The sequence below is a fragment of the Sphaerulina musiva genome (genome assembly GCF_000320565.1).
Source record: "Sphaerulina musiva SO2202 unplaced genomic scaffold SEPMUscaffold_2, whole genome shotgun sequence".
NCBI classification, from domain to species: Eukaryota; Fungi; Ascomycota; class Dothideomycetes; order Mycosphaerellales; family Mycosphaerellaceae; genus Sphaerulina; species Sphaerulina musiva.
In genome coordinates this window covers 519,536-543,175 of record NW_016017384.1, presented here as the reverse complement: position 1 = coordinate 543,175, position 23,640 = coordinate 519,536, and the positions used below count along the sequence as shown (strand labels likewise).

The window sequence follows — 23,640 nt, the reverse complement described above, 5'->3', positions numbered from 1 at the left end:
CTCCACTTCTGTCTGTCACATGCATCACCAACTGAACTCGTACACTCACGTACAGGTCTACAATCCTGTCCAAGAGATATCATGCTAGGCCACGACGGAGACACCCTCGCTAGTAGTTGCGACTCGCCGATGCCATGAGCAACTGGATCGAGCAGTACTCTGCTGCTCTCGACGCCCGCGATGCTCGTGAACAGATGCACAAACCGTACATAGACGCCTGTACGCGACACCTTTCCCCCCTCCCTCTAAGTGTTCGTCATCGCAAGTGCTAAAGTGTGCATGCGTAGACACCAAGCTCGCCGACCGCACTGCAGCCGCCGCCGCCGCCGCTGCAAAAGTGCCTTCCAGCTCGACACCCGCTCTCCCAGACCGTACTGCAACACCACCGAAATCCCAACCTCGTAGCTCCACCAAAGGCCCTCTTCCAGATTCCCAAGCAGCAACCGACCTTGTGGCCACTCTGAGAACAGACCTTGCCAATACTCAGCGCGCGCGCGCATCTCTACAACTGCAAGTTTCCGAGCTCACCGCATCTCTCCATCAGCTACAGACCACACACAAGGAATCCAGCGCGCAAATCAATCTTTTAACGAAGCAGAAGGCCGAGAGTGAGCGGAAACTCAGGGATCGGGAGGAGGAGATACGAGGTAAGGCGAAGTTGGTGGAACAGGCGCAGGATGAAATGGTCAGTCTGCAATTGCAGTTGTTCAAGGCTGAGGAGAAGCGCGACGAGTTGAAGGAGGAGAACAAGGAGTTGGTTGAGAGATGGATGAGGAGAGTAGGGGAGGAGGTCGACAGGGTCAATCGGGACACCGGGTGGGAGTGAGGACGTTCTGGAGGATGGTTGAGGCGAGTGGAGATGGTGTCGAGGCGAACACTCGGTGAGACCAGGTGAGCATGTTGATGACAGTGGTTACCCTATGATGAAAGCCTACATCTTTTGCCACATTCATGGACATTCCCTCATGAGAGTGGGATAGCCACGACCAACAGCGAGCATGCGCTCTCAGGCGATGAGGGTGTCGACACATGGCTCCGTCCAAGCCACCGTGATCACAGACGCGGCGTCGAGCCGCCGGATTGGAGAGGCTTGCACCATGATCGGTCGACATGACCAGTCACGCATGGCTTCGTAGTCAGTAATCCGAGGTCCGTTTGCCTGATCCAACATGACGGCTTCTCGATGATATCTGTCTTCATACTTATAAAGACTTGGTAAGCCTATGCTTCATACTAGAAGCTACAACGCCGCGGCTCCACACGATTCCAGCTGTTATTTGAGGACTCACGACTTGCAATTGCACCGTTCCACATGACACTCATTCGCTCCGCTCTGGTCATACCATGGGTCAAGTACAAGTTTGCTGTGATGGCTCTGCTACTCACCACGCTACCGATGCCCACGCAAGCTGTTGTACCTGTCAAAATAGGCACTCCTGCGCAGAATGATAACCTCACTTCACCGGCAGGTAGTTACGACTACACACCAACACTACAACTGGAGCCTCGGGTGCCTCCGACGAGCTATAAAAGCGCCGTCAAAAAGGGCAGAGAAATGTGGGCCATGATCGAAGATCCTCTCAAGACCAAGCAATCAACATGGGCTGCCACAGATATGTCCAAGTGGGGCTGGAGCGTCAAGTTCGACAAGAATATTGAAGTGTTCAAGGACAAGACTTCAGGTCTTGAAGCCGCGCTTGCTGCGTTACAAGTCTCACCAGAGACCAGCTCGACCATTCGACTCGAGCACAACAAAGATGTGACCATTAACGGTGTTGAATACCCGGTATGCATGAAGTCACAATCAGCAGAAGAAGAGAAAGCATACTACCTAACCAGAAACATCTTACTCATTTACTTACGTAGGCTACCAATGCCGAATACTGCGGCATCTACAATCCCGCCAAAGGAGTCATCATCGCCTCTGATCGACACAGTCCCAACTATCGCAAAGCCACATCCAGTCATCTCTCCAACAATCAATCCCCTTTACCCCTTCTCCAACACTGGTCAGATTTGACTTTTCTCAGCTATCAACTCCTTGCGTCCGCGCAGAGTAATAGCTCTCCTCTTCCTCCTTCTTCTTCTTCTGCATCACCTTCTTCCTCCAACTCCTCCTCCACCCCACCCCTCCCCCTCCAATACATCTTCATCCGCGGCATCACCAACCGCGCAACTCAACAAATCATCCTCGCAGCTTTACAACATGATGGATATTTTCAATCCCCAAACCTTCCAGACACAACAGTAAAAACCAAAACAAACACGAAAACAATTCTTCCCTGGCCCCATTTCTGGACTTTTACACCTCACAATCCCAACCACATCAACAACAACAACAACAGTGCGAATAAAAAGAATAATCGAAAAAAGGGGGGTTCTTCTTCTTCTACTTCACCATTATCAGATCCTTTTCTCGCAATTCTCGGAACAGAGAATTTTGCTGGTGTGGCTCCTTTGTTGGCGCAACATCATGTTTCTCTTCTCCTTCCTCCCCCTTTTTCACCTTCTTCTTCTTCTTCATTAGGATGTAGCAGGGAGAAGCGGAGGAGATCGATCAAAAGTATTCGAATTTGGGGCGAAGGGGGCAATTCGCAGATTTTGCATGGGATGGTGGAGGTTGGATGGGAGTGAAGGAATTTTTAGATTTTTGCGTGAGAAAAGGGGGGGAAGATTGAGAAGGGAGGGATGGAGGGAGGGTGACAAGGTATTATTACCTTTGAATGGTAATTTTGGGAAGAATGGGGTGGAGATCGAAGAAAAACTCTGAGGGAGGCAGTTTGAGGTAGCGGAGAAGGGAGGATTGATTTTTACCTTATGGATTTTCTTAGGAGTTTGGATATGGATGCTCATGTAGCTATGATAATGGAGATTTATGCGTAGCTGATCATATATATATAATGATCATCGCAAGATTCGAATAGCGCGCACATACACTCAGACTCGATCGTCGGTTTCGTTTTGCACCACTTGAGAATAATCTCCCTTGACATATGGAGGCCTGCGATGTAGAAAAAAAAAGATTTTCCCGTTAGCAAGGTTCTTTCTCCGTTCACGCAATGTAGTAAGTAGTAAGTAGTAAACGAAAAGGAATGAAAGATTACAACCAGACCAATCACCAAACCGCTTCTGTATCCGCGGAGGGGAGCAAACTGGCAAAAAGTACTAATACCTACCTCCAATAATTCTTCACAGCAACAATCGCCGCCGTCCCAACAGCCATGAAACCCAACAGTCGACTCCAACCCGCATCATACTGCAGCTGCCCAACACTCAACGCAATCAAATCATAAACCAAACACGCCCCAAAAATCCAATCACTGCACAACGCCGCACCTCCGAATCCCAGCCCCGTCAGAATTTTCACCGTCGTCGACGGGAAGGAATTTTTATAATATGCCACAGAAGTATTATGCAACGCGTCCAAAACTCCTATCCCCGCGAAAGTTTTGGACACGATGTGTGTGAGGACACTGGCCGAGTTGCGCGTATCCATGGGGTTGTTGCGTAGTTGGGTTGCGAGAAAAAATATTTGCGCAGAGGAATTGATGAGGACGAAGATATTTGCGAGAGACAAATGGGAGGAATTCCAGAAAAACATCCAGGTTCCGATGCAGAAATTTCCGAGAGCGTAATAGGGGACGTAGGGGAGAATTTTATCCAGAGAAGATTTTGAGGAGGGGTGGGAGGGGTGGAGTGTGCAGAGTTTGTAGAGCCAGAAGAGTTGGAAGAGTTGTTGGGGGAAGAAGAAGCCGGCGATGAAGAAGGGTTGTGGGGAGAAGAAGGAGAGGTTTTGGTCGTGGATTTGTTTCATGTTGGGGGTGCTGAAGATGCCGTATTGTTGGGCGGCGAAGTCGTAGATGAAGGAGGCTGGGGCGAGATATCGAGCGGTGCTGAGGCTGAGGCCCATGATTGATGGGTGGATGGTGATGATGGATATGGACTTGATGGTGGTTGTTGGTGTTGTTATGGTTGGTTGATATTTCGGGTCAGTAATATGGCTTGTTACAGTTGGTCCGTCCTCCTGGTAGATATAGTATCTGAATGATGATTCAGAGATGAGGTTGGTGATGGAAACGAGACTTTTTCTTATTCACAGACTTACAACACGTCATTCATCCGATGAGGTGAAGCCGGACAAAGAGAAGACTCCGGACAATGTGTTGTCGTGGAGGAACATGGAGATGTCATCATCATTGCCCTTACATTTCCCAATAGAGTTTACCCTCACCCCTTCATCCTCGTCTGCTTGCCGACCTCACTCTGCTTCCCCTTGGTATACCTACATATACCATGATAATCCTTTTGTACCGCAATCTTCAACATAGCCGTATTGTCAATGTCAGTGATGGTCATTATGGACGATAATTTCTATAATCAAAAGCTTCTGGCTTTTCATTCACATTACGCTACATATAAATCTATACACAAAATCATAGCACTGTTTTGGTAGTTGTTCATCACAATCCTTCTCCAATAGTCACAGATTTCTGCCGATCGGGAAAGGCCTCTCTCTCGGCGCCGGCAGCATCGCTGCTGTTCTTCCCGCTGGTATCAGCACTATCAGGCACCTTGCTACCATCCCACTTGGCACTGGTGATGGGGTTCACTCCGAGCATGTACATGGTATCAATTTCCTCCAACGAGCGGTCCTTGGACTCGATCATGAAGAAGAAGACAATGACTGCCAACGCCAAGCAACATCCGGCGAAGACCAGGCCGTAAAAGTAGTCGATTGCATCCGTGATGAAGCGTGTGAAGAAGGAGATGAGGAAGTTCCACAGCCAGTTCGATGCCGTCGCGAGAGCCATTGCTGGTCCCCTGTATTTCATGGGGTACAGCTCACCGACAACAGCCCAGACGAGTGGACCCCATGTCGTTGCAAAAGCAGCAATGAACAGGCAAGAGAAGACAATCAGGACATTGCCCGCAGCAGGCGATTGGGTGGGATCAGTCTGGTCCAGGGCGAAGTGGCCCACGAAACTGTACACCATGAAGCACATGAACATCCACAGAGCTCCGACGATGAGGGCGTTGCGGCGACCGCACTTCTGGACGACCCAGAGACCGCCGATGGTGCACGCCACGTTGACAGTACCCAGGATGATTTGTGTGACGTAGGAGTTACTGAGACCGGTGGCCTTGAAGATGGTTGTTCCGTAATAGAAGAAGAAATTCGCTCCGGTGAGTTGTTGGCCGGCTTGCAGGATGACTCCGAGAGCAACACGGTAAAACATCTTGGGTCCTGTGAAGAGCTCGATCCATTTGGCTTTGCCGGCAGCAGTCTCCTCTTCGTGCTTGACCCTAATGTCGTTCATCAATAGATTGACCTCACGGGAGTCCTGCGCGAGGCCGCCCAATCTGGCCAGGGTGGTGCGGCACTCTTCGACACGACCTTTGGCGTACGCGTAGCGAGGGCTCTCGGGAAGGAAGAGAATACCGACACCAAGAACCAGAGCCCACGCAAACGAGATACCGTTGGGAATGCGCCAGGATGCAGAGTTCTCCATCTCCGAAGTTCCCCAGTCCACCATCTCGGCAGTCCAGATACCGAGAGTGATGAACAGCTGGTAGCTGGCCACAAGAACACCACGAATGACAGCTGGAGAGGACTCGGACTGGTACATCGGCACCAGGACCGAAAGCGATCCAATACCAACACCATTGACGAGCCGACCGATGGCGAATTGATACCTAAGATCTGTCAGCTGGATCAAGTTGAAGGTGAGCTAGCGAGCGAGTGGGGTCTTACCAAGCGGTATCAGACGAAACCTCGATGACAGTACCAATCATGCAGGAGAAAGCCGAGATGGAAATCGATCGCTTTCGTCCCAGGGTATCGGCAATCTTGCCTGCCAGCAGTGCCCCAAACAGACAGCCCACACAGAGCAGACCAGTAATGGTTCCTTGTCGCACAGCAGAGAAACCCAATGTACCGTCAGGCTGGAGCGTACCGAATCGTCGAGCATAATCGGCCATGGAGAAGAAACCAGAGATTTGACCGGAAACATAACCGAACATGAAACCTCCAATCGAAGCCACCAGTCCGAGGAAGACAGCAATGAAGGTGACCTTTGGTGCTGCTCCTGCTGCTCCGCCCCCAGGAGGCGAAGGAGCCTTTTCTAACTGGCCGGCATTCTGAGCCTCGCGCTCGGTGCGCTTGAGGAAAGGCATGATCGGCGACGATGTGTAGTTGAACAACACCCGCAGCAGAGAGATAGAGAGACTACTCGAGGAGAGAAGAAGAAGAAGAAGGAGAATAGAAAAGAGCCCCAAGAAAAGAAGAGAAGGGGGAATGGGGTCCTGCTTATATTACATTACAACTCCAGTCTCCAGCCGTCACGCGGGCAACGTTTTGCATGGGTCATTGGAGTCGCGGGGGGGCGGGTGCTTGATGAGATTCAATGCCCATGGGCCGGCCTGGCGAGAACCCACTCATCAAGTCACTAATGGGGTGGCGGCCAGCAGGGCGCGGTCTGGTGAACTGCAGAGACTTGTCACGGTTGTGCTCCGATGATGTCTCTCTCCACCGTGCCGATATGCGTTGAACCCGGGCCCCAGAGAGGGAAGCCCCGTTTCGGATTCTGGAAGATGCGTTTTAGTGTGGATCTATTTTTTTTTCTCTCTTTCCTTTCTCACCCGCGAGATTCTGATGTGCGGTTACGGAGCCTTTGCTGGTAACGTAGCGCTGTAACGCGAGACGGTTGGTACATTGTCAGTTCCCCTTCCTACCTCCTAGTTCTTCGGTGCTTGGAACGCCAAATTGGTGACTTGCAATGAGTAGCTAGCAAGACGGTGTTTTTGCCATTGCGAGCTGGTCATACCTAATTACTACTACTGTTACTTACTACTGACTGCCTTAGCTGACTTAGCCTCTCTTTTTTCCTTTATTTGAAAAAAAAGAGAGAAAAATTGTACTCTACTCTGGGTAGTCGGCAGTCCCTTAATCCCCCGAAAAACACAACTCGTATGCGAGAAAAGGACAGAGTGACGTCTTAGGAGGCCCACTTGGAGGATGGATGGTGAGGATGGTGTATGTCGAAAATGGGTCTGTCTTTTTGTTTTGCAAGGATGAAAAAGAATGGGTGGAGTCTCTTCCAGCGAATCATTCCAATTCATATGGATCTCTTAGCTTCTCTTGGCATTCCTCGTGGGCCGCAACCCGTCCGCTGCACTAGTAAGGAGCATACCCTACCTCCTAGCCATATGTCGCCGCCCGGACTGCCGCACTTCATCTCTCGATTGATTGATTGATTGATTAATGATATCCGTCTTCACTCTCACATTCAGTCAGCTAGGTAAGCAAGTATGAAAGACACATGTCATCTTTTCCCATCCATCCATCAGGCACAACTTCGGTCCCATCCCATCATCAATCGTAAGATCAAAAAAAAAACAAAAAGTCTAGACCATTTGTGCAACAAACACCAAAAAATAATGTCACACCCTCCCCGAAAAACACACCGCGATACCACCGAAAACTTGGGTGTGATCCATATTTCCTCTCTGTGTGAAGAAAAAAAGAAAAGAATTGGGAAGAGAGGGAAGGGTCTCCACATAAGTACCTAGGTGCTACCTTTACCTTTACCTTACTTGTACTTTACTTTTACTGCATTGAGAACTTCCATACACCTCAACTTGTACAACATATCACTAAGGTAAAGTAAGGTATCCTACTGTATATGTAACCACTACACCGGGCCGGGCGGGACACCATTTTTTGGGGGACGGGAGTTTTCGGGCAAGGAAGATGGCGGTCGTTTTGTTTTTTGTTTTTTTTCTGTCTTTACTTTTTTTCTTTGCCTTTCTTTCTTTTCTTTTGCTTTTGCTTCAATTCAACCGTTTTTGTTTATTTTGTTCGGGAGGAAGGGAGGGAGGAGACTAGAAGCGCTAGAACTTTTTTTTTCTCGAAGAAGAAGAATTACTATCTGACTACTGTTTTGTTTTTGTTCTTTTCTTCTTTTTAGTTTAGTTTCGGGGTTTGAAATAAGGACTCTCTCTCTCTCCTTCTCTCTCTCTCTCTCTCTCTCTCTCTCTCTCTCTCTCTCTAAACTTCATATACCTAAGGCAGTTCTAAGGTAGTTCTAAGGTAAGGTAAGGTACATATATGCACCGTATGTACCTACCTGACTGTTGTACCTACCGTATATACCGTATATACCGTACCTGTAGACACACCTACATACCTACCTTACCTCCTACACTTACCTACTACAGAAAATGTAACCTTACCTGAAGTCCCAAGTTTTGAATTAAGCCGAAGTCGCAACTCCCGTTATTAACATACCTAGGAGCCTAGGTAAGCTACATAAGGACCGTAAGATACATGCACATGTACATCATTGCTAGATAACCGCCAAGACGCTATACCTGACCTACCAGCCGACCAGCCGGCCGATTCCTTCTCTCTAGACATAGGTACGGGCATACATAGGTACCAACTAAGAGCGTATCTAGGAGCGTAAGGTACCTTGCTGGTGGTATGAGGTATAAGACCACCGACCGGCATATACATACATGTACTGTATCTCCAGATAAATGACGTCTTGTTTTTGTTTTTTTGTTTTTGTTAGCGGAAGGGCGGAAGGGAATCGACTACCTTACCTACCTTACCTACCTATGTATGTAGCTGAACCTTACGGTAATGTGTCTAGACTTCTGTCTCATATGCAAGTGTGATGTTGATATTACATGTACCTAGGTAAGGTAGGTAAGGTAGGTAAGCGTGTACGTGTGTGTATACATACATACCTGACATATACCCTACGTACCTAGGTGTGTATAAAATCAAGGTATAAAAGACCAATAACCAAACAGCAACAACATCAAATCGACAAGGAGGTATCTCAAATCCAAATTCAAAGGAAACAAAAAAATCCCGCTTTCATATACCAAAGGAGGTACCTTATGAACGAATCGAAAAAAATCATTTCTCGCTTCGACGACTTAGATCCATCCCATTCATCTTCTCCACTGCGATCCAAGGAAGAAGAACTACTGCTACCGCCTCGTTTCAATCGGACTCACATCGTACGCTGAATTCGACTGGTCATTGGGAGTGGGTGCTCCGACGGCGCCATGCATGGTCAACCCATTCAAAGCACTCTCTTGTCTGCCCACATACGACTGCGTGATGTCGCTCTGATGGTATGCGCCCAGACCGGGCCGCTGAGGTGACGCGGGACTCACAAACTGCTCGTCCCGAGTGAGCACCGGAGATACCTTGGCGTGGTCATCCGAGTATGCATTCTCGAGCTCGTTGGTATTTTTTCGGTTGGGTGCTGCAAATGTGGGTTCGTTCTCGATGGTGAATGTTCGAGAATGCTGGAGAGGTTGGTGTTGTTGATCAAAGTCATCGAACGATACGGTTTGCGGGTGATATGCTTGTTGTTGTGGTGGTGGTGGTGGTTGCTGCTGCTGCTGCGATTGTCGTTGTTGTTGTGAAGGAGGTTGAAAGGCGCCATACTGGTTCGGCTCTGGATCCGCGAATGGATTGACAGCTTGCTGCGGCTGCGATGGAGGTATCTGTGGTGCAGGACTGCGGTTCGGAGGAGGCCCTGCGGGTGCTTGGTATCCTCCAAAGGTCTGCTGCCCGTATGCCTGGTTCTCGCCTGCACCCTGATTATAGTAGCCATTGGTCTGAGTTCCCGGAGCTGGCGTGAACGCATTGCTGGATTGTTGCTGATGTAATGAAGACGGACCAGAAGACGACGAGGCAAAGGCACCATACCCAGAATGGGCGCCCTCTTGCGGAGACTGTTGGTCCTGCTGAGGACTATGTGATGCTCCCGCTGCACGTCTAGCAGCCAGGAGCGCGCGTTGGTACCGACTGATAGCCAGACTGAGCTGCTCATTTGTTTCAATGAGCGTCTGCATGGTATCATGGTCGGGCGCTGGGTTTTCTGCGTTGATATATATCTGCATGCTCTTCTGTGCCGTGTTACACCTCTCGCTGAACTCTTTGATCAGTTCGTTGCCCAGCACCTCCTCGGTCGGCGTGCTTTGCACCAGTTGCAACAGGATTTTCGCAGTGTTCTTTGCCTCCTCAACCCTACTCGCGAGTTCGACGGCAGAAGGCAAGCCTGACTCCCGGTGTCTCCGTCCGGAGCCAGCAGATCTCTCGTGCCCCAGACCCGGCTGTTGATACCCATTGGGAGGCATGTGCGACCCGCGCGCCATATCTGGCCCCCTGAATCCACCTTCGCTGAAGCTCGCGGCATGACCCTTCTCTTTGCGCCACATATAAAACAAGCCCTGGAGGCCTTCATCATTTGCCTTGTCGTTCTCTAGATGATCGAGCGTCTCACGAAGAATCTGCTGAGTGCTCTGATCCTTGCAGTTTCTGAGCATTTCTTTCACGGTGCTCACGAAGCTCATATCAAAGTTACGCGTAAACTGCGGCCCTGGATTGTCTGACAAGATGCGGATGAGCATAATGGCATTGTACTGGACATGTGGCTGCGACGACCATGCCTTTCCCAAGAATCTTTTGATTTGGTTCGCAGCCGCCGCTGCTGCTGCGGGCGACGACTCGGCGGATTCGACGATCACCGGGAGGTGTAGGACTTCCTCGCCGCCGTTGTTCTGGGATCCGGATTCGCAGAAGAGGCGGATAGCCCTGGGCGCGTTCGCTTCGGGCGAGTCGGACGAGGCATCTTCATGCTTGGTGCTGTTGTTCCAACTCCCGTTTCTCAGGCCTTTTTCGACACCGCGCTGGTCAGCTTATACGTCGCCGATCCCTTTGTAACAGCGAGCCCACATACTCTTCGTTCTGCCGAGCAGTCCTTTGAACTTGTTCATGTTGCGCTGCAGCACACAAGCAAGATCCACGCCGTCGAATCAGTGCAAGCGCACGAAGATGCAGCGACAAGATGTAAAGCAGGACAGAACAGGACAGGTCTCGTACACCGAGGCCACGATAGTTCACGGAGTGGCTGAGCTGGGAGCTACATGTAATGTACCTATAACAGTTCTACCTATGCAGGGTCCGTAGTTTGGTTAAAACCACTAGCGCCAAGTCCTTACACACGTCCCGCCGCGTCACAACCTCACATCAAAGACCATCCGAGCACGTGTCAAACGACGTATTTTTAGCTTGGCGGGGCTATATCAACGATCATGTGGGCATATGTGTGCGTGAATATTCGCCGTTGGTGTGCGTGGCTAGCACGATTAGGCGCTCGAATTCCAGAGACACACACGCCACCACCACCAGGCTAGGCTACAGTGACTAGACTGTGAGACAGTACGCGAGTATGAGTGGCGAAGGAGGGTGAATATTTTTGCTGTCATTGAGCATGGAGTGATTACCTCCTACTGCCTGGGATCGTTGCGGACACAAGCTCAATGTGATCACCGCGATTGGATCTCCAGGCGTCGAAGAACCCCAGGCGTCGAAGCAATGCCCATATTGTGCATTTCAAATGAATGCGGCGTGAATTGGAAGAGGATGTGAGGGGGGGTCCTTAGTGGCAAGTTGACGAATTTCCAGGTGCTTAGGTTGGACGACGTAGTCTCGCGATGCGATGTGCTTTGCTGAAGTAAAATGGTCAGTAAGGGTGAGCTGTTCAGTCCTCGACGTCGTCGTTGCCAACTCCTAGGAACATGGAGGGCTGGCCCGAGACATAGCTAGTGCACTGTTGGCTTCTTCTTCCTTTGGGTGAGATGTATCAGGAAAGTGTGAGAGGCAAGATCGTAGAAAGACACTCCGAGACTCTGATTTATTCCAGTGAGATGAATCAGTCATGACTGTAATAGGCTGTAGCAGTGCTCGCGGAGTGGTGTGAGAGTCGTCGAAGGTGAATGGCGGTCCTGGAGGCCTAAGTACATAATAGCATCTGTGAATATTCGTCGGCTTCACTTTTCACTTCACGACTTTATAAATTGGTTTCCGCGTCTTGATCTTCGTCCAACATACAACAACAACAACCACTACCACCTTCCTGATCACCAGGAACACACCTCGAAAAGGGCAACATGGCTTTCATTCTCCAGGCTGAAGAAGTTCCCGACGCGATTCCATGCAAAAACCTTCTCGACTTGCCACGCGAGATGAGAGATCTAATCTATTACTTCGCAGCATTCTATCATCTTCGAGACATCGGACCTTGCAAAACACCAGGGCTCTTGCGCGCAAGTACGTGTTTTCTCACATAGGCTGGAGCCTTACAGCTGGACAGTAGAGTCTCTCGAGTCGCTGACAGTTCCCCGTAGATCATCAGACTAGAACAGAATTCAGCAAAGTGGTCTACAGCACCAAGTTACTGCGGATCACGAAGTTTGAAGGCCAACCGCGCCGTCTGGCCCGGGCCCGCCTCGTTAAGCCCCGCACCAGTTTGGTCCCCCAGCCTTTTCCACACTCTAGCATCGAAATGGACCTAGAGCACAACAAGGCAGTGCTCGAGCACAAGTACTACAGGACTAGATTCTTCACTAGCCGATTCGGCTGCTCCAGATCGGGCGCTCAACAGCTTCTTATTGCGTTGGAGTTTTCACATCCTGGCCACCAGCGCATGGGTGTATTCAGTACATTGGAGCTTGTCGGCACAGGCGGAAAGTACTGCGCAGTAGTTGACGTCCCTTACATGGCTATGATGGACAGAAGTATTGACAACCTTCATCGTCGCCTGTGAAGTAGCATACCCAGCAGACTTGTTTTGTGTAAATGTCAGGGCCAACGTTGAACAAGTTCATTCCGAACCCTAGCTACGGAGTATGGTGGCTTCAGATGTCGAAAAGCAAAGCCCCGTGTAGGCATGGACGGTGGGTGTACATGGCAAGAGTTCGCACAATGAGGGAGAGAGCCAGCTCTGCTCACGAGGACGGACGAGCGTGAGCATCGCCGATCTTTCTTCCCGTGTGCCTCTTTTTGTGGCATTGTAGTAGCGACGCGGTAGCTGGTACGAGCTTCATTCTTGTCCTCTCCGTCGTTCGAGCTATACCAAGCTTGGGCATCGCGTGCGCAGTTAGTATGCTACAGCAAAAATCTGCTTCACGAGCCTGTGGAGGGTGCGCTTTCCGCCTGATCCTGGGATGGAGGTTTGTATAAGAGTCCGCAACATTCCAAGGGTCTACTCTGCATCGTCCTCGTCATCTTCATCCTCATCGTCTTCACCAAGAATCTTCTCGACGATGAGATTCCCACTCCTCCCAATCCTGTCACGGATGGTGCCCTTCCCATCTACATCGTATGCCTCGCGCGGCATTGGCGACACAAGTCTGAATTTGTATGTATGTTCGTATCCCTGCGGCTCCGGCACCGTCTTCTCAGAGATGTCCTGAAGCTCGTCATAGCACTCCACAAAAGCATATAGCTCCTCCAGTTCCGCATCAGGTCCGAATTTTCGTATCACACGCTCTCCAGATGGCATCCTCAGACTCATCCTAACAGCGTCCTTGACCTCGGCGCCCGGCTCTGCAGGAATGCTCTGGGCTCTCCACCTTCTCCATTGCGCCAGGTTTCGTGCGTTTCGAGCCTTGCGTTCCACCGCTTCATTTCGTACACGCTCAGCTTCCTCCTTTGCTGCTTGTTCCTCCTTTCTCTTCCTTGCCTTTTCACGATCCATAGCCAATGATCGCTCGTATGCGGTTTCTTGCTCCTGTCGTAGATTCCTTGTAGCCTGTTGCTCCTGTCTCTGCCGCCGTACTCTATCCAATTCCGTATTTTGACTTTGCATTGCCGTCTGGAACTTTGTGATCAATTCCTGCGCAGGAACCGGGCCTGCCGAGCTCGCTATTTTTGACATTGCTGTTGATGACACTGATGGCGTGTGTACGACAAGTGCAGTATAGGGGAACTTCGTCACGTTCAACGCGGTGCTGACCTGATATGCCTCTGCGTCTTGCACTGTCCCAGCCCACAGGATGATGTTGTTGCTTGAAGCCTTTACAAACTCCACGAGCTCTGGTGATAGCAATGTTTCACTCACAAACCCTGCATTGTCGTCGTGTTCTGGAGATAGCAGCACCACGAGAAGGAACTTCAAGTCTCTCTTGGCGATATCGAATGCCTGCGCATACCCGCCTTCATGGAACGGCAGTGTGCCATGCTCCACCCCATACTCCTCTTCAAACTCCCTAATGAACCGTGCTGCCGTATCCCTCGGCGCCAGCGGTCTTCGAGATGCATCTCGTGAGGGTCGTGACGTTCTCCCCGACCAGAAGCGAGCGAGGAGTCGTGGCAGGAAAGGGAAGACGTAGCCAATGCCGCCAAACAGTCGCTGGAGAAGGGAGTACGCTATGCTGAACGGAAAAACGATGATGGCGAATGGGAGGGGGAGCTGCTGTGTGAGTTGGCTCTCTGGCGTGGGAACGACACGTGGTACCGGTTGGAGTCCAGAAGCCCTCGCCGTTCGAGATGATCTCGTGGGAATGCTGTCCATGAGCGTCTCGGCTCGTCGTGCATTGTGCGCAGGCGGCGGAGCCTGCGCGGCCTCGGCGACAGGATCGATTGTTTCCGCATCGCCGTCGAAGAAGCGGGTAATGGCGATCTGGGCATTCCACTGGCAATTCTGCAGCAAAGGCACTGCCGAGTCCAGGTCCTGGTCCGTCACGGAAGTGTACTGCTGGAGAGCGAGCTGTTGCGCCTCGGTCAGAGCCGACATATCGATAGAGGGGGGCGCCATGTTGCTGTCTGTTACCAGACGCGACACGTTGCAGATCGGCCTTGCAAGAAAGAGGGTGTGATGTGATGGCAGACAGAAAGTGTTCGTGGAAGAGGACGGGAGACAGCTAGGCGGTACATGACAAACCGTCTCGAGAAGCTTTGGCAGACCCACATGGGTTGAAGTAGAACGAGCCCGTCCCGAGCCTCACACCGTGCTCGTTTCATAGGGCTGAGAGCCTGAGGACGCCCGTGGTCCATGTCCCACCTCACGCGTCCGTCCGCAGCCGTGGCGGTCGTTGTTCTGGTTGTTCTTGTCGTTGCTGCATCCCATCACGGCATTTCTGTGATTGTTGGCGGCATCGCGGGCCCCCAGCGGAAGGTGTTTTTTTCGCGGACGTGGCTTGAACATATCCGTGCTTGATGGCTTCGCAATGGACGGACAACAAAGACCCAGCCCCAGCACTACTGACGCCGACGCCTGCTGACTGCGACCATTGTTGCTGCCACTAGCCAGCCCGCCCGCCCGAAGGTACAGTATGCCCGTATTGCTCCCTTGCCGTCTTCTGTTCTGCCTCCCACCGCCCTCGCCTCGACTATCGTTGCGCGGCAGTATTGCTGGCCGAAGAGCATGGTGCTCAGCGGTGTGAGTCGCTCGCAGGGTAGAGGTAGTGGGAGACAGTTGCCACTCTGCACTCGCACTGCGATTGCTGACCATTGTTCAGGCACCCTCGGCGCACCGCTCCCTCATATTCACGTCAACGCCAGATGCGAGGAATGGTATGGCCAACGTAACACCTCGAGCAAGCGACTCTAGGCGGTCTAACCGACATGAGAATCGGCCACCCCCAGGACCCCATCAGCTCTGTCGCAACGGACCAGGGTGTAGGAAACTCCAAGAAGGTCGGCTTTCTACCGCTATAGACATGCCCTCTGCAGCTTCTTATTCCGTTACAGGTACATGCTACTACAGTCACGATTTCTCGGGATCCATGTCTCCCAATGGCACCAATAATCCGTGAGTGTGCTGGTCCTATCATTCACGGGATGAATCATCGTGCAGCTAACACGATACAGCTCGCAGAGGGCGCTTAATGTCCAATCTCCAGCCTTCACGCCCACACTCGCTCACGCAAAGCCTGTCAAACAGATGGGCATCTCTCCCAAAGCTGTGGCTGCAGCCGCATTCACTCCTCGTGGCTCAGGTAAACGATCGAGCCGACCGGGGCATCATAGGCGAGGCTCATCTCTGACAGGATCGGTGACTCCGGCGGCGCCTCTACACAGCAAGCAGTTGTCTGAAGAGTTTATACCACAGCAGCCATTCCAGCAGATCCAGCAGATATCAGAGTTTGTGCCAGGACCAGATTTCGTGCCCGGACAGGACTTTCTGTCTGGACAGCAGTTTATGGGAGTTCCCAGTGTGAGTTGTAATACACGATGGAGGCGTAACTGGACTGTGCTGACTCGGTACAGCTCAATTCTCAAACACACACGTCGACGCAGTACAACCCATATGGCGATTTTGCACAGCAAGGCTTGAGTAGCATGGAGACGTCGCATATCCATGTCAATCCGTACGCACACCACGCAGGTTCAGGTGGGGTGCAGCCTTATTACCAGAACTCGACCGACTATTCGTACCCACTCAATTACCATCTATACGCTCCATTTGGACCGCGACGGGAGAACTTGACGGCCTACCAACGTAGCACGGCCGACTTTTTCATTCCGGACGATATACGCGAAGAGCTTCAGCGAAAGTCGGAAATGACGCTGCAAACGTTTGCTAACAGTACTCTTCCCCAAAGCGTCGAACACTTTCATTCGCTGGTTGCTTTGAATGTGAGAAGCTCCAAAAGTCCAGCCACGTTTGGCTACCCGAGCTCGATCTATAAAGCCACGTCTAAACGGGACGGGCATACGTATGCGTTGCGGCGCATTGCAGGCTTTCGCCTGAACAGTGAAGCTCAGATCAGAACCATCAATGCGTGGAAACGGTTGAGCAGTTCCAGCTTGGTGGCTATACACGACGCTTTTACTGGAAGATGGTTCGGAGATAGTTCGCTCATCATCGTCACTGACTATCACCCTTGCTCACAGAGTCTCGCGGAAAAGTTCTTTGGCGCCACACGAGATTTCAAAAAGTCCGTCAGCCAGGTGGTGCCTGAGAGTGAACTTTGGGGATACATTGTCCAGCTGACCAGTGCACTGAGAACGATACATGGCGCAGGACAGGCGGCACAGACTGTCATGGCATCGAAAGTTCTGCTCACGTCTAAGAACCGTGTCCGCCTGAATGGATGCGCCATTCTCGACATTATACAATATGATCAACGACCGTCGATGCTCGAACTCCAGAAAGCCGATCTCCGGGATCTTGGAAGACTCATATTGAGCATCGCCGCGCGAAATCAGCTGGCGCATAAGGATGCTGCGAAGGCGCTGGAATTGATCAGTCGATCATACACGGAGAGGTTCCGGTCGTGTATCGCATGGCTGCTGGCGCCTCCCCCTTTGCAACAGGATGGCGACGGTTCAGTAGCATCGTCGACGACGGGCGAGTACAGTGCGAATGCACTGCTCACCAGCATCGCCGACAAAGTTATTGACATATACGACAAGGGTCTCCATTATGAAGATGAAATGACAGCCCAGCTGTCGCGCGAACTGGAGAACGGACGAGTGCTGCGGCTGTTGACTAAGCTTGCAGTGATACTGGAGCGACCGGACATCAGCATCACTGGCAATACACGTGGCAACCCAGCTTTGCTCAACCAACCGTCTGCAGCGTGGTCGGAGACTGGAGAACGGTACTATCTGAAGCTGTTCCGAGATTATGTCTTCCACCAAATCGACGCGGAAGGCAGACCAGTCATTGACCTGGGACATATCCTGACATGTCTGAACAAAGTCGATGCCGGCATTGACGAGAAGATTCAACTCATCAGTCGGGACGAGGAGAGTCTGTTTGTGGTGAGCTATAAAGAGGTCAAACGAGGCATAGAGAGTGCTTGGATGGAGATATTGAAGGCTTCGAACACAGCGAGGCGATGATGATATTCTTGTCCACGGAAGAAGCCATGGCCATGGTGCAGTCAGTCGGTGATTGGAATAGTGACTGACATCCGGAATAGAATCATCCAACCGGTCGTTTCTAGTGTAGCACATCCTTGTTCTTTCCGACGCAAATGCCGACGGTCTCTTTCGCCTTTGCGGGCAAGCAATAGCCGACATTGATAGATCAGGTCCTTCGTTTGTCTTTATTAGATACTGTAGATAAGTATATTTATCCAGTCGCGTGCTTCTTGATGACCGGGTTCCTGGGGATACATGTACTGTAGGAGGGTATCATATCTTTCATTGTCGCCGCCTTTTCCACACATTTGCTGTTCCTTGACTCTCCATATCGCTGACCACGCCTCCACCGCCTCCACCGCCACCGCCATTCCCCACTCCCACTCCCACTCCCGCTCCCACTCCCGCGGGGCCATCATCCACCATGGCCAAGACATTCACATTCGAGGAAGTACAGCAGCACAAGAGCAAAGAGTCGTGCTGGGTCATCCTCTACGGAAATGTCTACGATGTCACCTCCTTCCTGCCCGACCATCCGGGAGGGAGCAAGATCATTCTGCAACTCGCCGGCTCCGACGCGACCGAAGAATACGATCCCATCCACCCGCCAGGCACGCTCGAAGACAGTCTTCCCGCCTCTGCAAAACTGGGAACGATCGATGCCCGCACTCTGCCCGCGGTCGAGCAGTCGCCAGTGGAGAAGGGAGAACAGGCAGAAGAGGAGGTGATGAGCCTGGAAGAATGTCTCAATCTGGATGACATTGAGACGACGGCGACGCAAAAGATCAACCACAAAGCATGGGCATACTACTACTCCGCGGGCGATGACCTGGTCTCGAAGACATTGAACAACACCGTGTACCGCAATATTCTTCTGAGACCGCGCGTCTTCGTCGATTGCACCAACTGCGATACATCCACCACCATCCTGGGCCACAAAGTCGGCGTCCCATTCTTTGTCTCACCCGCAGCTATGGCTCGACTCGGCCACCCAGACGGCGAACGTGGTATTGCTACAGCTGCAAACAAGTTCGGAGCCCTACAAATCATCTCCAACAACGCCTCTCAAACGCCCGAACAGATCCTCGATGGAGCACCACAAGATCAAATCTTCGGCTGGCAATTGTACGTCCAGAACGAGCGCAAAAAGAGTGAAGATATGCTCAAGAGAATCCACAAACTTCCTCAAATCAAATTCGTCTGTCTTACTCTCGACGCACCTGTTCCTGGGAAAAGAGAACACGACGAAAGAGGCAAAAACGTCGGATCCAACCTCCCCGTCCGTTCCAGCGTACAACACGCCAAAGACGATGGTCCACAAGCCGACGCGGAAGGTATCAAACTCGCAGACAAAGGCGGAGTAGGCAAAGCCCTCTTCGCAGGCACAGCGCCCGATCTCACCTGGCGAACCACTTTGCCCTGGTTACAGAAACATACGCATCTGCCTATTGTGCTCAAAGGAGTACAAACCCATGAAGACGCGTATCTGGCAAGTTTGCACACTCCGCAAGTACGAGGTATTGTTCTGTCGAATCATGGGGGCAGAGCTGCGGACACGAGCCCTCCGAGCATCCATACTTTGTTGGAGATTAGGAAGTACTGTCCAGAAGTTTTGGAGAAGTTGGAAGTCTACGTCGATGGAGGCATTAAGCGTGGGACGGATGTTGTAAAGGCTTTGGCTCTGGGGGCGAAGGCTGTAGGGTTGGGGAGGGCTCCTTTGTTTGGGCTCGGAGCTGGGGGGACGCAGGGAGTAGAGAGGGTCATGGAGATTCTGAAGGGTGAAGTCGAGACTGCTATGAGGCTATTGGGGGTGGAGCAGGTTGGCGAATTGGGGATGCAGCATGTGAATGCTAGAGCTGTTGAGAGGGACATCTATGATGGTGCTACGGGACTGGAGAGTCTAAAGAGTGCGTACGCGGTGAAGAGCAAGTTGTAGGGCACGATACAGACGCATCGATCAAGAATGTGAGATGTTACAGTATGCTTCTTTTACCTACGACTGCTATGTTGCAGCGCATCGTGAGCCTTGAGATGGACACCGGACCGCTTCCCCGACCCTGACTTCGGTAATTCTTCATCCTTGACCCTGCTGCAGGCCTGATGCTGCAATAGCTACAGCTTCCGACCAACAACTCTACAACTCCAACACACTGAGTTGACCCGAGGCGAAGATCGAGCGGGGACGTGGCTGGGTAAGTTCTATGTAAGTCTTGCAAACCTCCTCATCATTCCTGTTCTTCATTAACTACATACATAAACCAAGCACAACCACCAGCATACATCCAAGATGGAACATACAGGGCAACGACAGGAACAAACCATGATGAAAGCAGCGAGATATTATGGCAACCATGACATTCGAATCGACCAAGTCGAGGAACCAACACCGGGTGAAGGTCAACTCATAGTAGATGTCGAATGGTGTGGTCAGTTCTCGTTGATTTCCTATTCCTACTGACAGTCACGCCACCGACTTCAAGAAACAAAGCTCGCAGAATCATATCTCATTACCCCCCAGACAACACGAAGAGCCCACCACCCCCAGGTTTTCTTATTTCCATATTGCTGACTTCCTCACCAGGCATCTGCGGCTCCGACCTGCACGAATACCTCACCGGCCCCTCCAACTTGATTCCCACCCCAGCCAACCCCACCCCCTCTGGAGTCCACATTCCCATCACCATGGGCCACGAACTCTGCGGTCGAGTCCGCCATCCCCCTCCCGGTTCCCAATTCAAACACAACGACCCCGTCATGATCGATCCACGCATCACCTGTCGAAACTACAACCATCCTTCCTCTTCCTCTCCATCCTCATCTCCATCTCCCTGCCTCCCCTGCTCCTCCCACCTCTCCCACTGCTGCTCCCAACTCGGCTACGTAGGCGGCACCACAGGCTTCGGCGGCTTCGGGCAAGTCGTCGTGATATCCGAAGATCGCCTCTTGCCCCTCCCACCCTCCATCAGCCTCGAACACGCCGCCGTCATCGAACCCTTGAGTGTCGTCCATCACGCCATCAAAATCTCCTCGATCCCTGCGGATTCGTGGAAAGAGAAATTCGTCTTCGTCATTGGAGGTGGGCCGATTGGGTTTGCTTTACTTTTGATTTTGAAGGCGTTGGGTGCGGAGAAGGTGATGGTTTCGGAGCCGACTGCTACGAGGAGGAGGCAGGTGAGTGAGGTGGCGTGGAAAGTTGTGGATCCTGTTGGGGAGAATGTGGTGGAGAGGGTGAGTGAGTGGACCGGGGGAAAAGGGGTGGAGGTAGTTTTTGATTGTGCTGGGGTGGAAGTGGGGTTGAAGAGTGGGATGGAGGTGTTGAGGAATTATGGATTGTATGTGATGGTTGCTGTTTGGCCGAAGCCGGTGAGTTTTAATTTCTTTTTTATTTTCGATCTTAAATTCACTTTCACACACCTACCTACACCTAAGACGACGGAGTCTTCCTCTGATACTTCACTTTCTAAATCACCTAAACCTACCTATACTAACATCCTCTTTCTCCCTCCTTTTCCCCCCCCACCAACCCAGATCACAATCCCCTGCTGGACTTTCCTCGCCAAACACATCACCATGAAAGGCACTCTCATCTTCGCAGACTCCGACATGGAAGAAGTCATCGCCATGATGGCAGCTGGAAAACTCGCAGGTTATGAGAAATTGGTCACGGGACGCATCGCATTAGATGATATCGTAAAGGAAGGCTTTGAAGAATTGGTAAATCATAAAGATGAACATATTAAAATTTTGGTTACGCCGAATCGGAGACGGGATAGTATTACGGAGTAGGTAATGCATGGATGGATGGATGGGAGGTTGGGGAACGGGGGGGGATGTGAGGTACTGGTAAGGTCGAAGGTACGTACTATGGTGGTTGGATCTGAGTGACCGGATTTACATGGACCTTTCTCTCGGCGACTGCGACATAGCATAGGTAATCAGGACGGTTCGAGACGAAATGGTATCTTAGGTCACGTGATGGTATATGATCTTAGGCCGTGAGGCAGTCTTGTGGGAGCGTCTCTGCCTTGTCATTATTGTTCCTGGTACTTCTAGGTGTGAGCAGCCGGGATATGAGGGAGGTTGCTTTCTTCTGTAGGAGAGGCAGAAAGTTCGTCATAAATCAGTGCCCTGGAAGGTGGCTAAAGTAGCAATTTGTACAAGCTCGGCAGAAGAACGTTTGTCTTCCTCAATTCTGCCACAAGTCTTCACTTCGGTTATTCATCATACATACCTACATACAATCGTCCCAACTCAAACTCAGCTCACCAGCAATATGGCACTACCCAGTTGTCTTCGCAAGTCCTCCTTCTCCACGTCGTGGGTATCTTCGACTTCACCCCACTGCTCCGTCTGATGCAGCACTTCCAACGAGCTCGCCTCCTCCGCATGTGATATGCCGAATTTGTCCTTTCCGGGTGCATTGTGCAGACTCTTCCATTCTGAGCTCCACTCGACCAATAGCCGCACGGCGATGGTCAGACTCTTCGTCGCCAGAATTGCTCGCTCCACTGCTGCGAGGTCAAACGCCGACAAACCTGCCAACCAGCCACTGATGACTTGCGTGGTCATTTCCGGCTGTGGGAGGGGCATGATGCTATCTTCACTCAGCACAGGCACAATCTCCACGCCCGGGAAGATGTGTGTCGTCAGGAAGGCAATGATGGGTTCTGCAATGGCCCTTTGGCGTGCGCGGAGATTCTTGGTGGATCGCTGTTGCATCGCTCCCGGGTGGTTGTCGTGTGGATTGCTCTCGGGCGCCCAGCAGAGCAGCGTGTCCGTGGCTAGATAGCGCAAAGCCATCTTGACGATGTTCTCGCGGATGGTAGAGTCGCCTGCGCGATCGGCAATTTCGATGTCGAGGGCTCGTGATGTCAGCGAAGTGAGGGGAATATAGTGCTGTTTCAATGCCTGTTGCGCGGACACAAGTTGATCCCACTCAATGGCGATGGCTGCTGCGAGTGCGCGCTTGCTCTTGGGCAGAGTGAGCACTTCTTTGGTGGCTGTCCGCACAGGCCGACTATCGAGCATAATCTGCAGTCCTCCATCTTTGGTCTCGGCCACTGCAACATTCTTCCAGAAGCGCTTCTGTAGAGCGGATGTGGGTTTTGCCGGGTCTGTCCTGCTATTTCTGCCCTGCTTCACCAGTTCCAGCTGCTCTCTCTTTCTCGCTAGTCGGCTCTCGGGATGGAGGGGCGACTTTTCGGGTGCTGAAGGCGGAGGTCCCAGCACGGTCGGGTGTGAGACCGGCGTGGCACTTTTCGACCCAGACGTGTGTAGACATCGCGCGCATATCGGGGATGGCCTGTACTGGTGTGATCGTGCCAAGGAAGAAGCCGCTCGCAGCGACGATCGATACAGAGAAGAAGCCCCCTCCATGAGATGACGTTGGGGAGATGTGATGTGTGAACAGTGTCGACGTGGGCCTGGATGATTATTTGCTTCACCTGGAAGCTCGCAGACCCCTGCACATACATGTACTAAAGTATAAAACGTTTCCTCGGCCGCTCGGGAGTGAAGTCAGAAGTCCCATGTTCCATTAGTAATTAGATGCCGTTCGATCTCTCTTCGCCGTCCCAAGACATGTATTCACAACACTTTCTCCCATTCACCAAGTGCTTCCACTGGCAGCCACCGCTTGCTGCAGCTGAACAACCTACGTGGCCTCTGCTCATCCACCTCGTATCTCGTAACGCTCAACAGGCGTCCCCAGAATGAGCCATGTCGGTAATTTGCCAGGAATACCACTCTATTCTTCTGCACACGCCGGGCACCGCACCGCTGTTGTGAAGACGGAGAAGAAGGATTGCTGGCGGCCGGGATAGGGAGGACGGGTAGGTGGTAGGTGGCAGGCTGGCAGGCTGGTAGGCTGGTACAGGAGGTTGTACGCAAGGCCAAAGCTACCTCGCAGTCACCCAGTGCTCCCACAGGCTTCCAGTCCCTCCCTTTGTACCTACGTACCG

At 51.8% G+C, this 23,640-nt stretch overlaps 11 protein-coding genes across 11 annotated transcripts; 6 read left to right on the top strand and 5 right to left on the bottom strand.

The window, feature by feature from the left end:
• The first annotated feature begins 92 nt into the window (after positions 1 to 92).
• Positions 93 to 1,787, top strand: SEPMUDRAFT_147018 (autophagy protein 16). The gene is made up of 2 exons (XM_016904032.1): positions 93 to 219; positions 288 to 1,787. Exons 1-2 carry the CDS (start codon positions 135 to 137, stop codon positions 824 to 826), a joined length of 624 nt encoding a protein of 207 aa, XP_016763151.1. The 5' UTR covers positions 93 to 134; the 3' UTR covers positions 827 to 1,787.
• SEPMUDRAFT_153948 (uncharacterized protein) lies at positions 93 to 2,634 on the top strand (the record flags this gene model as incomplete). The annotated part of the gene is made up of 3 exons (XM_016907536.1): positions 93 to 219; positions 288 to 1,786; positions 1,867 to 2,634. Exons 2-3 carry the CDS (start codon positions 1,313 to 1,315, stop codon positions 2,632 to 2,634), a joined length of 1,242 nt encoding a protein of 413 aa, XP_016763150.1. The 5' UTR covers positions 93 to 219; positions 288 to 1,312.
• A 185-nt stretch (positions 2,635 to 2,819) lies between these two features.
• SEPMUDRAFT_130797 (uncharacterized protein) lies at positions 2,820 to 3,980 on the bottom strand. The gene is made up of 2 exons (XM_016902376.1): positions 3,177 to 3,980; positions 2,820 to 3,001 (listed from the first exon to the last, which is right to left on the bottom strand). Exons 1-2 carry the CDS (start codon positions 3,908 to 3,910, stop codon positions 2,938 to 2,940), a joined length of 798 nt encoding a protein of 265 aa, XP_016763149.1. The 5' UTR covers positions 3,911 to 3,980; the 3' UTR covers positions 2,820 to 2,937.
• Positions 3,981 to 4,388: 408 nt separating this feature from the next.
• On the bottom strand, positions 4,389 to 6,223 carry SEPMUDRAFT_147016 (general substrate transporter). The gene is made up of 2 exons (XM_016904031.1): positions 5,753 to 6,223; positions 4,389 to 5,694 (listed from the first exon to the last, which is right to left on the bottom strand). The coding sequence occupies exons 1-2, from the start codon at positions 6,172 to 6,174 to the stop codon at positions 4,461 to 4,463; spliced, it is 1,656 nt and encodes a 551-aa protein (XP_016763148.1). The 5' UTR covers positions 6,175 to 6,223; the 3' UTR covers positions 4,389 to 4,460.
• A 2,457-nt stretch (positions 6,224 to 8,680) lies between these two features.
• SEPMUDRAFT_147015 (uncharacterized protein) lies at positions 8,681 to 10,950 on the bottom strand. Its single transcript, XM_016904030.1, has 2 exons — positions 10,764 to 10,950; positions 8,681 to 10,697 (listed from the first exon to the last, which is right to left on the bottom strand). The coding sequence occupies exons 1-2, from the start codon at positions 10,798 to 10,800 to the stop codon at positions 9,001 to 9,003; spliced, it is 1,734 nt and encodes a 577-aa protein (XP_016763147.1). The 5' UTR covers positions 10,801 to 10,950; the 3' UTR covers positions 8,681 to 9,000.
• An 855-nt stretch (positions 10,951 to 11,805) lies between these two features.
• On the bottom strand, positions 11,806 to 14,415 carry SEPMUDRAFT_147014 (uncharacterized protein). The gene has a single exon (XM_016904029.1). The coding sequence runs from the start codon at positions 14,379 to 14,381 to the stop codon at positions 13,071 to 13,073; it is 1,311 nt and encodes a 436-aa protein (XP_016763146.1). The 5' UTR covers positions 14,382 to 14,415; the 3' UTR covers positions 11,806 to 13,070.
• SEPMUDRAFT_130794 (uncharacterized protein) lies at positions 11,977 to 14,415 on the top strand (the record flags this gene model as incomplete). Its single annotated transcript, XM_016902375.1, has 2 exons — positions 11,977 to 12,136; positions 12,214 to 14,415. 2 exons carry the CDS (start codon positions 11,977 to 11,979, stop codon positions 12,630 to 12,632), a joined length of 579 nt encoding a protein of 192 aa, XP_016763145.1. The 3' UTR covers positions 12,633 to 14,415.
• A 471-nt stretch (positions 14,416 to 14,886) lies between these two features.
• On the top strand, positions 14,887 to 17,902 carry SEPMUDRAFT_123412 (uncharacterized protein). The gene is made up of 6 exons (XM_016901838.1): positions 14,887 to 15,134; positions 15,328 to 15,505; positions 15,560 to 15,620; positions 15,680 to 15,807; positions 15,859 to 16,025; positions 16,079 to 17,902. Exons 2-6 carry the CDS (start codon positions 15,385 to 15,387, stop codon positions 17,657 to 17,659), a joined length of 2,058 nt encoding a protein of 685 aa, XP_016763144.1. The 5' UTR covers positions 14,887 to 15,134; positions 15,328 to 15,384; the 3' UTR covers positions 17,660 to 17,902.
• Positions 17,903 to 17,975: 73 nt separating this feature from the next.
• SEPMUDRAFT_147011 (mitochondrial cytochrome b2) lies at positions 17,976 to 19,662 on the top strand. Its single transcript, XM_016904028.1, has one exon. It carries the CDS (start codon positions 18,105 to 18,107, stop codon positions 19,614 to 19,616), a length of 1,512 nt encoding a protein of 503 aa, XP_016763143.1. The 5' UTR covers positions 17,976 to 18,104; the 3' UTR covers positions 19,617 to 19,662.
• A 341-nt stretch (positions 19,663 to 20,003) lies between these two features.
• Positions 20,004 to 21,504, top strand: SEPMUDRAFT_161291 (GroES-like protein; the record flags this gene model as incomplete). The annotated part of the gene is made up of 3 exons (XM_016907928.1): positions 20,004 to 20,106; positions 20,262 to 21,043; positions 21,209 to 21,504. 3 exons carry the CDS (start codon positions 20,004 to 20,006, stop codon positions 21,464 to 21,466), a joined length of 1,143 nt encoding a protein of 380 aa, XP_016763142.1. The 3' UTR covers positions 21,467 to 21,504.
• Positions 21,505 to 21,777: 273 nt separating this feature from the next.
• Positions 21,778 to 23,098, bottom strand: SEPMUDRAFT_147009 (ATP12-domain-containing protein). Its single transcript, XM_016904027.1, has one exon. The coding sequence runs from the start codon at positions 23,054 to 23,056 to the stop codon at positions 21,938 to 21,940; it is 1,119 nt and encodes a 372-aa protein (XP_016763141.1). The 5' UTR covers positions 23,057 to 23,098; the 3' UTR covers positions 21,778 to 21,937.
• Between the last annotated feature and the right edge of the window lie 542 nt (positions 23,099 to 23,640).

Bases quoted from the DNA above. Each gene is read 5' to 3' on its own strand.
- SEPMUDRAFT_147018 (XM_016904032.1), top strand. From the start codon at position 135: ATGAGCAACTGGATCGAGCAGTACTCTGCTGCTCTCGACGCCCGCGAT. The intron at 220-287 runs GTACGCGACACC...GTGCATGCGTAG, and splicing joins CAAACCGTACATAGACGCCT to ACACCAAGCTCGCCGACCGC.
- SEPMUDRAFT_130797 (XM_016902376.1), bottom strand. From the start codon at position 3,910: ATGGGCCTCAGCCTCAGCACCGCTCGATATCTCGCCCCAGCCTCCTTC. The intron at 3,002-3,176 runs GTAGGTATTAGT...TCTACATCGCAG, and splicing joins GCTGTGAAGAATTATTGGAG to GCCTCCATATGTCAAGGGAG.
- SEPMUDRAFT_147016 (XM_016904031.1), bottom strand. From the start codon at position 6,174: ATGCCTTTCCTCAAGCGCACCGAGCGCGAGGCTCAGAATGCCGGCCAG. The intron at 5,695-5,752 runs GTAAGACCCCAC...GACAGATCTTAG, and splicing joins GTTTCGTCTGATACCGCTTG to GTATCAATTCGCCATCGGTC.
- SEPMUDRAFT_147015 (XM_016904030.1), bottom strand. From the start codon at position 10,800: ATGAACAAGTTCAAAGGACTGCTCGGCAGAACGAAGA. The intron at 10,698-10,763 runs GTATGTGGGCTC...GTGTCGAAAAAG, and splicing joins ACTGCTCGGCAGAACGAAGA to GCCTGAGAAACGGGAGTTGG.
- SEPMUDRAFT_147014 (XM_016904029.1), bottom strand. From the start codon at position 14,381: ATGGACAGCATTCCCACGAGATCATCTCGAACGGCGAGGGCTTCTGGA.
- SEPMUDRAFT_123412 (XM_016901838.1), top strand. From the start codon at position 15,385: ATGGCCAACGTAACACCTCGAGCAAGCGACTCTAGGCGGTCTAACCGA. The intron at 15,506-15,559 runs GTCGGCTTTCTA...ATTCCGTTACAG, and splicing joins GTGTAGGAAACTCCAAGAAG to GTACATGCTACTACAGTCAC. The intron at 16,026-16,078 runs GTGAGTTGTAAT...GACTCGGTACAG, and splicing joins AGTTTATGGGAGTTCCCAGT to CTCAATTCTCAAACACACAC.
- SEPMUDRAFT_147011 (XM_016904028.1), top strand. From the start codon at position 18,105: ATGGCCAAGACATTCACATTCGAGGAAGTACAGCAGCACAAGAGCAAA.
- SEPMUDRAFT_147009 (XM_016904027.1), bottom strand. From the start codon at position 23,056: ATGGAGGGGGCTTCTTCTCTGTATCGATCGTCGCTGCGAGCGGCTTCT.